A 10,973-nucleotide genomic window follows, 5' to 3' on the forward strand; every position below is an offset into this window, starting at 1 on the left:
GTGAAGGAAGAGGGCCAATTCTCTTTTGGTGCTTGGTTCTCTCCTTTTCTAAAATGTTCTGTCTCGTGTTTCCAAAATCCTCTCCTGAGATCTGTCAACTCACTTGTATTCCACGCTCTACTGCCTGAGCACAGCCTCCTGTCACCGGGCCACCTCTGCTCTGAGCTCCTGTGTCTACTGTTGCCCATAAATATAATTGCCTCCCTAGTTTTTAGCTGCATTTTGTAATTTCAGGTTACAACTCAGATCTGCTCTGTGGAAACAATTTTCTGGTGAGTTTTCATCTTTTGGATGTGTTTGGAAAATACATGCTGTATTTTCTCTCTCTTTCTCTCTCTCTCCCTCTCTCTCTCTCTCTCTCTCTCTCTTCCATCTAGTTCCTTTGTATGGCCACGAAGAGAATTCCTTTTGTGTGACTCCGATGTGAAGGAGATCAGTTTCCCTGGATCTTCTAAAGAGGCTCTTTTTTTACGTGTGTGGCCCCTGCGAATACCCATTTTTCTAGAATATGGGGTTCTCAATATTTAAACCAAAGCAATGGAATACTACAAATGTTTCAGGATATCGTTCAAGGAAAAATTGGATGAAAAGATTTTAACAGATTTCTGAGGGACAAACGATGCAATAAAGTGCATACTTAATCTTTGACATAAAATGTACAACTTGACACGTGTAATTACATGCACGCTCACAAAACCGTCACTACAGTCAAGGAAATGTACGTGTTCCTCACCTCCAAAAAGTTTCCTTACTTCTTTTTGTAATTCCTCTTTCCTGCTGTTCTCCCACCACTGATCTTCTCTGCCTGTCACTACGTCATCGTTTTTATTTTCTGGAGGTTTTCTATAAATTCGCCGTACTTAGAGTTTCATCCATTTATTTTTAGCATTCATTTATGATTAGTGCTAAGCAGTACCCTGTTTTAGGACTGTACTGTAGCGTGTGCATTCATTCATCTGTTGACCCTTTTTGTTTCCAGTCTGGGGCTATTACAAATAAAGCGACTGTGAGCATTTACGTACAAGTCTCTGTACGGACATGTGTGTTCATTTCTCTTCAGTAAATACCTGGCATGGAATGGGGGGATCATACGGTAGGTCACTGAAGTGATTGTACCATTTTACATCCTCCCCAGCGATGTTAGAAGCTTCGGTGTGTAGTCGTAAACCTTTATGGATTTAATTTGCTTGTCCCTAATGACTGATGATGTGGGACATCTTTTTGTGAGTATTTGCCATCCTTCCCTGTATCTTCCTTGGCGAAAAGACCGTTCACATTTTTCCCATTTTCTTATTGGGCTTTTGTTTCATTTTTATCGAGTTTTGATAGAATTCCTTTATTAGACAGGATTTGCAAACATTTATCCCTGTCTCAGTTCTCTTTATTCTCTCAACAGCTCTTTGGAATGGAATGGAATGGAATGGAGTCCAATTTTATGTATTTTCTTTTGTGGATCAGGAAAAAAATCAGGAGTTTATATCTGTGTGAGTCGGTTTCTGAACTCTCTATTTTATTTCATTGACTCTTTTTTGTGAGCTATACCACACTGTTTTGATTAGTATAACTTTATGACAAGTCTTAAAACCAAGTAAGTGGTATTAGCCCTACAAATACTGACTTTTCAACAAACATCCAAAGACAGTTCACAAATGGTGGTAGAACAATTGTATATCTGTATGTAAAAAAAGAATCTTCAACCCAACATACATAAAAATTAAGTCTAAATGAATCATATGTTTAAAGGTAAAGCCTGCAATTATACAACTTCTAGAAGAAAACATAGCAAGAAGAGTGTTTTTTTGCCTCGGGCTATGCAAAGATTTCTTAGGTATAAAAACAAAAGCATTACCCACAAAAGAAATTTTAATAGAAGTTGTTTCTGCAGAAGGAAATGAAATCGCTCAGGAACATGCATCTGTATTAAAAAAGGAAGTGCATCAGAAAAGAATCAATGAAGGGATAAAATGTTTTATTTTGGAGGTGCCTGCGTGGCTCAGTCAGTTGAGGGTCCCGACTCCTCATTTTGGCTCAGGTCATGATCCCAGGGTTGTGGGATTGAGTCCCGCCCCGCATCGGGCTCTGTGCTGAGTGTGGAGCCTGCTTAGAATTCTCTCTCTCTCCCTCTGCCTCTCTCTCTCTCTCTCTAAAAGTAAATAAATGAAAAGAATATTTCACTTTGAATTATTCTAAAAGGTAACTATTTGTTTAAAGCAGTAATGTAATCATGTATTTATAATGTGGATACTGAAATGAATAACAGCACTTTCCCAAGAGACGGGAGAGCAAAATTAGGAATAATGTGTTATAAAGTACCTGCAGTGCACATGAAGCAGTTTGGTATTATTTGACGGTGGATTTAAATTTTTTTTTTTAACATTTATTTATTATTGAGAGACAGAGAGAGACAGAGCATGAGCGGGGGGCAGGGGGCAGAGAGAGGGGGGAGACACAGAATCCAAAGCAGGCTCCAGGCTCTGAGCTGTCGGCACAGAGCCCAACGCGGGGCTCGAACTCCCAGACTGTGAGATCATGACCTGAGCTAAAGTCAGACGCTTAACCGATGGAGCCACCCAGACACCCCAATTTGATGGTGGATTTAGATGATTAAAAAATGTATATTGTAAATGCTGGGGCAACTACTAAATCAGGTGTCTTTTGGGGGTTTCCTGGGTGGCTCAGTTGGTTAAGCATCTGACTCTTCATTTTGCTTCAGGTCACGACCTCACACACAGTTCAAGAGTTCGAGCCCCACGTCAGGCTCTCACTGACATTGTAGAGCCTGCTTGGGATTCTCTCTCTCCCTCCCTCTCTGGCCCTCCCCTGCTCGCTCTCGCTCAAAATAAATAAATAAAAAATGAAATAAAACAGGTGTTTTTTAAAGTCTAAATGATACATGAAAAGAAGAAATAAAATTGAATCACTTAAATAATTAAATCCAGAGAAGGCAAAAAAGAGAATTCAAAAAAAGGAAACAGAGAACAGATGTAACAAATAGAAAACAGTTACCAGTTTTATATTCCTCTCTTTCTCCTTTCAGTTCTAACAGTTTTCACCTTCTGTATTTTGCTGCTCTGTTGTTAGGGACATGCATGTTCAGGAGTATTGTATCTTTTTGGAGACTTGACTCCTTTATCATTAGGTAATACCCCTTTATCTCTGATAATCTTCCTTGCTATAAATTCTGCTTTGTCTGAAATGAATATGGCTACTTAAGTTTTCTTCTGATTAGTGTTTTCGTGGCTGCATCACATCTTTCTTTATCCTTTTACTTTTTATCTATCTGAGTCTTTGTATTTAAGAAGAGTTTCTTGTAGATTCCATGTCTAATGACCTTTATTTCTTATCCATATCTGATCATTTCTGTCTTTTAGCTGGTATATATGGACCATTCATATTTAAAATGATTATTGATATGGTTGGATTAAAACCTACTTTTTTTTTTTTTTTGACATTTCTTGTATGGCCGGCCTGTTGGCAATAAATTACCTCAGTTTTTATTTGCCTGAAATAGTCTTCATTCTTTCACTTTGGGGGTAATTTCATTGGATATAGAATTCCATTTTGGCAGATTCTTTTTCTTTCAACACTGCAAAGATTTTTTCCCCTTCTTTTCTTGTTTGAATGGTTTCTGATAAGAAGTCTTCTAAATTCGTCTCCTTGTTCTTCTGTCGGTAAGATACTTTTCTCTCTGGCTTCATTCAGGATGTTCTCTGTGTTCTGGTTTTCTGCAATTTAAATATGTCCAGTCGGTTTTTCTTGTTGTTAATTATTTGCCTTTTTGGTATTTATCCTGTTTGGCGTTCTCTGAGCTTCTTGGACTTGTGATTTGGTGCCTGCCAGTAATTTTGGAAAGTTCTCTGCCATGAGTTTGTCAAGTATTACTTCTTGGGATTCTTTCTTTCTAACCCCTCTCCCACCCAGGTGTGCTCTCTCCCTCTCTCTCAAAATTAATAAATAATATCATATATTGAAAAAAAATTAATAAATAATAAAAACATTTTAAAAAAACAAATGTTACTTTTGCCACTCTCTCTTTTCTTTTCTTTCTTTCTTTCTTTCTTTCTTTTTTTTTTTTTTTTTTTTTGCTTGGCCAAACATCTCAATTCTAGACACCCTAATGCTTGGTTTTTATCCTTCTTCACAGGGAAGGATTCACACAACAAAGCCCTTCACAAATATCGAGGAATGCTGTAATCATGGGACATGTTTAGTTAGGTTATTATTAGCAAGGTGGTTGAAGCCTTAGACTTCTTCTTCTGATTATTAGTGTCCCATCAATTATGATAACATGCAATCTCTACGCCACCTAATTAGAAAGACAGGATTTGCAATTTAGGACTACAGCCAGTATTTTTCATATACCTTCATGACATCCAGGCTCTCCTCTGTGGAGGTGTTGGGCGCACCGTGTGGGTCCGAGCTGTTCACCATGACCACCATTGTGAGGCTCAGACATGTGCGCTGTGACATTATGATACTGTTACAGACGTGCAAGAGGAGAGACAATCCGTAGCAGAAGGAGCAAACACTTGGAACTAAGAAGTAAAACAGAAAGTGTCCGTTGTTAACACAGCCGAGGTAAAAACATACAGTAACTTTAGGAAGGGCACTCGGAAACTTGGAGCCATTCTAATATTATTTATTATATATTTTATATTTTATATACAATATATACTTATATATTATATACATACTGTACATAGGTAATCTCGCAATTCGTGGGTTCGAGCCTCACCTTGGGCTCTGTGCTGACAGCTCAGAGCCTGAAGCCTGCTCACGATGCTGTGTCCCCCTCTCTCTCTGCCCCTCCCCTCCTCATGCTCTGCCTCTCGGCCTCTCAAAAATGAATAAACATTTAAAAAATTTTGTTTAAAAAGAAAGGAATTAGACTTTTAAAGGTCGATACTGTATCCAGCCAGCTAGCCAAAAGTCACTGTCGTTTCTAAAAATACATCTGCTGTTTGGGGTAGGTTTTCTACGTGGGGAATATGCAAATAGTGATGATTTCGTTGGTTCTTTGGCGATCCTCGTGTCTTTAATTTCCTGTTCTCCTTGGATCAGAACTGCCGGTGAATTGTTGGCCGCACTTAGCATCCCTGGTTTTCATACCATGGTTCCTGATTTACACGGAGTAGCTCTGATGTTTGTACATTTCAGACAACGCTTGTCGAAGGCTTTGTTGTGGATGTGCTTTCCTAAGTGTGTTTTCTCTTGCTGTGTAAAAAAAAGTCTGCAAACCGAATGGCCTACAACGACACCCATTTGTTAAGACAGTTCTGCAGTTGAGAAGTTTTAGCATAGAGTTAGCATAGTACACTTAAGTTTTCTGCTCGTGATCTCAAAGGCTAAAATCAAGGGATCAGCCAGGCTAAGTTCTCAGCTGAAGGTTCTAAGCAAGGATCTATTTCCATTCTCGCTCAGGTTATGGTAAGGATTCAGTTGTCTGTGGATACGGTACTGAGGTGGCCGTCTCCCTGCTGGCTGTCGGCTGGGAGATGCTTACAGTTCCAAGTGGCTGTTCCTGTGACTTGTCACATGGCTTCCTGCAGCTCTGAAACCAGCCCGAAAGAATCTGGCTTAACATTGAACCCTCTCACACTTGGACTCTCCCTAGCTGCTTGGTCTCTGACCTCTAGACCCAAGTCGAAGGGCTGGGTAATTTCCTGGATGATTTTCCTATTTTAAGATCAGCTCATTTGGGACCATGTTTAAATCTGCTAAATCCCTCCAGGTGGCACCTAGCTTAGTGTTTGCTTAAATAACTTGCGGGAGGTGCACACACACCGGGGGCCAGAATCTTAGGGGTAGTCTTAGACGGCTAGCCACCACGGTCCACCCTCTGGTCCTTAAAAGTTCATGTTCATCCCCCACGCAAAACACATTCACCCCCTTCCACGGTTCCTTAAAAGTCTCAGCTTATCATACGATATCAGCCCACGTCCATTGCCTCCTCCAGATCTCAAAGTCACAGATCTCATCGAAATGATCTTAAACCCATGTGAAGGAGGTTCCTAGAAATAACCCCCGCTAGGGCACGGTATTTCTGCGGACTTACGAAGGGGGAGACAAGGTACGTGTCCCCAGGACTCTGGCCACGCATGCTGCGGCACACTGGACACTTGCTACGGCTCTCCCAGTTCCAGAAGGGGGAGAGAGGGTAAAAGGGCATTGCTGATTCTGAAGTGTTTTGAAGTTCAGCTAAACAAATGTTGGATTTGCTGCTAAGTGGAAAAAGAAAAAAAAAAAAAGGCGGTAATGCCTGGAAAATTCATTTTCTGCACGGCTCTCCCTTTGTAAACAGATAAAAATAGTAGGCGAAATATATTTAAAATAAAATATGTCCTTAAAAGTATGGATGATCTGCCAGGAAAAATGAAATATTCAGGCCGAGGGTTCCGTGAAGATGGACTCCTCAAGGCATAAACTGATCTTTGAAGGCAGATTTTTTTTCCCTGAAAGCATTTGATCTCAGTGTCTTTTGTTTGTTTTTGTTTCTGTTTTGCTTCCCGGGGCTTGGGGACAACAGGAGTCAAATACCAATCCCCAGGCAATGGGAGGGGTCTGGTAAGAGACCTTCTTCTCAGATACCCAGATGCCAAACATCTCCTGGCTCGGTGAAGGGTGAACACACCGACACACAGCCTTGCCAGGGGCACTGCTGAAACTTTCGCCCTGTGCAGACAGGCCCTGGACCTCAGCAGAGGGAAGAAAACCATTCAGTCATCAGCCAGTCCTTCCAATGACTTGTGGCCTAATACTGACTGTCCAGGGGCCATCAGAAAAATGTCTCCAGCCGCACATGGATGCATGCACCCTGAGAATGGCTTGCTCCAAACCTTTCTAAGCCTCATCTTCAAAATCAAAAGGAAAGGGGCGCCTGGGTGACAGTCTCAGGTTAAGCGTCCGACTTCGGCTCAGGTCATGATCTCACGGTTCCGAAGTTCAAGCCCCGCGTCAGGCTCAGTGCTGACAGCTCGGAGCCTGGAGCCTACAACGGAGCCTGTGTCTCCCTCTCTCTCTCTCTCTCTCTCTCTCTCTCTCTGCCCCTCCCCTAATCACATTCTGTCTGTCTGTCTGTCTCTCTCTCAAAAATAAACATTAAAAAACATTTTTAAATAAAATCAAAAGGAAAACGAATGGACCTGGAAAACTAATAGGAACACTCGGGGGAAAAAATCCGTGGAGGAGAGAAAAAAGCTTCCAGAGAGCCAGAGGAAGCAGGCGTCATGTGCAGAGGAGGGTTCGTGTCACGGTCGTTGGGGGGCCTATTTCAGTTTATTCACTTACTCCAGGAAGAACGTGAGTTACTTCTAAGTAAGTCTTGAGTTAGAAAGTAAACCACAAGGGAAATTGTCAAGTGCTCAGGCCTGGCAACAGTAAAATACTGCAGGTACAACTCGTGGGCAGTTAGAGCAAAAGGTGCACCCCGAGGATATTAACCAGAAAAGAAGAGAAAATTCAAGGACTTGGGACATTAACAAAGGAACACACCGCAAGAGCCTGACAGGAAGGAAACGTTAAGCAGAAGGGCAGAATCAATGATAGATGCATGTGAGCTTATATGGTTTATGTGCTTTTATGTTTATGCGTTTTATACACTCCTATGTAAATTTGAGTATCGATTAAGTGGACAATAGAAAAATGACCAAAATCACAAAAAAGCAAAAATAATACAAGCAGAAATGTGAGATGTAACAGACCTCTCATCTTTACATAAATTATTCATTGCCCCGCCCCCTTCCGGGATTCTGTTCCCTATGACACGCACGCAATTCTAAGACCATAGTGCTACTTTCTTCTCGTCCTTTCCCTGCCCGACTCAGAATAAACAGTTTTCAGTAAATATCCACGTGTTGATGTCCAAGGATGCGGTGACTCAGGACCATTCATCCTGTCTTCGCTTCCATCCAGGTCTTTCTCCTTGAGACAGGGCAAAAGTAGTTGACCCTTTCTGGTACTCTCCACCACTGATTAAGTGGACGAGTGTGTAAGAATTGAAATAAAGAATACGAATTGTTTTTATTTAGGGTTTTTCTTTTTTTTTTTTTTAAGTTTTTCATTTATTTTGAAAGAGAGAGAGAGAGAGGCAGAGAGAAAGGGAGAGAGAATCCCAAGGGGGCCCCACACCGTGAGTGCTCAGAGCCTGACAAGGGGCTCAAACTCATGAACCCGTGAGATCATGACCCAAGCCGAAATGAAGAGTCAGATGCTTAATCGACTGAGCCACCCAGGTGGCCCTAGGGTCTTCCTAATGGAAAACTATAGCAGGACGAAGGTTTTCACCTCTTTTCCCGGACATTCCTAAGGCCCTTTATGTGCTTTCATGGAAAAACGTGCTCACCCAGAATCTGTGATGTCATGTAAGAAGGAGAAAGCGTAACCAGTGAGACAGAGAATAATTTCTACCTTTCCCAGGAGAGAACTGGTTATCCATCTGCACGAATGGGATTCTGGTTTCTTCTTTTCTTGCTGCCGGGTCTGGTCTCCACTGCAAGAGCAAAACACTTTGGTGTCAGCATAACAGGGAAGAACTGACTAAACACCACCCAGTACTACCTTCCGATTGAAAACACGCATCACAGGAAATGCTGCATACCCCCGCCCCCACTTAACTCAATCATGCGTTTCCTCTGACGCTGCACTTGGACGCTTTGTGGGTTGATTAAAAATATATAACCCCCCTGAAAACTATTTTTAAAAAGAATAAAAACCCTGCTAACCCATGATTCTATGTCCCGTGAAAATATCCCTCAAAAGTGAACCAACCGAGCAAAAACTGAGGGAATTCGCTGATGGTAGACCTGCCCTGCAAGGAATGTTAAAAGACGTTTTATGATTGCATTTGTAGAGGAAAAAAATAAAGAGGGTTTTCAGCCAGGGAGAGATTGCTAAAGGTCAGAAACTCGAACGTACCAAAAAAGAACGTCAGAAAAGGAGTAAGTAAAGGTAAAATAAATTATTTTTTCTTCTAGCTTAATGGAGCTGGAGGAGAACTCTCTGTGGGTTAACTTCGCCTTCTCACGGGCAGGCGGATCATTCCGCACAGGACTTTCCCCTTGGACAGACCGGCCGCTGCTGCTCTGTCTGCCCTTAACCGTCCGCAGACGCTGGTCCTGGGCTCGTCTACAACTTTGACGTTCGGCCCCATCCCCTTAGATGACCAGATGCTTGAAAGACAAATTCCTGAGGTTGGATTTCCCAAGTATTTTTGAGTAAACAGCTGGTCCACCAGCATTATCATTTGCCGAACTGTCGGCTGCTGTTTATTTCAAAATACACACACACACGCACAGACACACCCACATGCCACACGCATCCTGTACAAACACACACGTGCTCTGCGCCCACTTACGAACGCATCTCAACCCACACGTACAAACTCCAGCACAGACATCGCAAACATACTTCTGCATACTTTCCACCATACCCAACACAGACACCCCCACACCACTCACACAACACCACGCAATGCACAACACGTGGCTTCTCTTTCCTTGTCTGTCCACACAACTGCTCTCCTCCCCTTAATCCCTAGAAATAGGTTCTTTTTACTCCCTTAGGAAAAATCTGTGGAAATAGATCTTGCCCCCAAATTTCCCCAGCTTGCTAAACTGATAGGATCTTTAACGGAGAAGCTCCCCCCACCCCCCAGCCATCACTCTGGGGAACTGTTCATTGCATTTAGTGAGTAGCAATATAAGAGTGAGACTGACCTGATTCAGGACAGAAAAGCAATTCCTTCTTCCCTTGGATGACTTTGAACTTTTGAAAAGTACTGAATTTCTGGATTTACCGATTTTAGCCCCACTAATCCTTCACCAAATCCTCATGACGACCTCGTTATGTCAAAGTTAAAAGCTTACTCTTTAACTTTCACCTTTCCTCGAGTCTTCAGGGGAGGAGTATGACTGTTAGAATCTTCCAGTGGACTAGAAACGTCCTGGAAATCCACCATCAAATTCATGACCGTAGTAGACAGCATCGCTAGTCTCCTGCCAGGAGGGAGAGAACCAGCCTGGCAGTCAGTGCTCCTAGGACAGATGTTTTCTATTGAGGATGGATCTGGGTTCACAGTACCATTCCTACAGGAATGCTGTGGCTTTTTATGCCCCATAAATGCCCCGTTAGCTTTTTGCCAGCCTGCCTTCCTTTTTCCCTTTTTTTCCCTTCTCTCTGTCTTGCTTCCCTTCCCTTCCCTCCCCTCCCCTCCCCCCTCTTCCCCTCCCCTCCCCTTCCCTCCCTTTTGCAAAGGCCACATCTGTCTGACATTCAAGCTACTCAGAGAGAGATGCATTTTATTAAAGTATATCCTGCAAAGGGAGTGATTTCCCCATGGCTTCTGCAATGAGCAAATTCTCCTGGTTCCACCACCTCTCTGTAGGTATACCTGAGAGTGCTTTTACCTTGGAGTTCTGTGAAGGCAACCTACTGATCAGATAGGAACATCTGAGCCCTTAAATCGAGGATTTTGGACGATAGTTTCTTACATACATAAGATTATTTTTTTTAAAGATGTGTGAGTATGCTTATAAAGTGCCTAATACATGTTTGGCACTTAGCAGACACTCTACAAATTGAATCAGTTATTTTCTCTCTAAAGAAATGCTGAAGACTTTTTTTATGATGATTTATCTTTGAGAGAGAGAGAGACAGAGCTTGAGCAGGGAAGGGGCAGAGAGAGGGAGACACAAAATCCGAAGCAGACTTCAGGCTCTGAGCTGTCAGCACAGAATTTGACACAGGGCTTAAACCATGAACCATGAGATCACGACCTGAGCCGAAGTTGGACGCTTGACCAACTGAGCCACCCCGGCACCCCAGGAAGTGACGAAAACTTTAACTTGCTTGCCCAGGAGACTTTGATGTCTTATACATTCCGCTGGATTTTTTTCCTTGTGAGAATTCCAGATTCTGGTTTGTACGGTTTGAGGGCAAGGCTGGTGGTTTCTGGCATTTTCTGACCATTTAGTGGT

The 10,973-nt window shown here is 42.4% G+C and overlaps 2 protein-coding genes across 3 annotated transcripts in view; one reads left to right on the forward strand and one right to left on the reverse strand.

Moving 5' to 3' along the window:
- SLC17A1 (solute carrier family 17 member 1) overlaps window positions 1-10,179 on the reverse strand; it is a 35,051-nt gene extending 24,872 nt beyond the window's left edge. The window contains exons 1-3 of one of the 2 annotated variants that reach the window (XM_053223232.1): window positions 9,864-10,179; window positions 8,407-8,488; window positions 4,363-4,535 (exon numbers count right to left, since the gene is read on the reverse strand). In XM_053223232.1, the coding sequence (XP_053079207.1) occupies window positions 4,363-4,535; window positions 8,407-8,434 (201 nt within the window). In that variant the 5' untranslated portion in view covers window positions 8,435-8,488; window positions 9,864-10,179. The other variant, XM_053223231.1, reaches the window with a different exon arrangement.
- Window positions 1-10,973, forward strand: part of LOC106989350 (histone H2B type 1-A) — a 340,681-nt gene that overhangs the window by 105,470 nt on the left and 224,238 nt on the right. The window lies entirely within an intron of this gene.

This window comes from Acinonyx jubatus, chromosome B2 (assembly GCF_027475565.1).
Source record: "Acinonyx jubatus isolate Ajub_Pintada_27869175 chromosome B2, VMU_Ajub_asm_v1.0, whole genome shotgun sequence".
Taxonomy (NCBI): Eukaryota; Metazoa; Chordata; class Mammalia; order Carnivora; family Felidae; genus Acinonyx; species Acinonyx jubatus.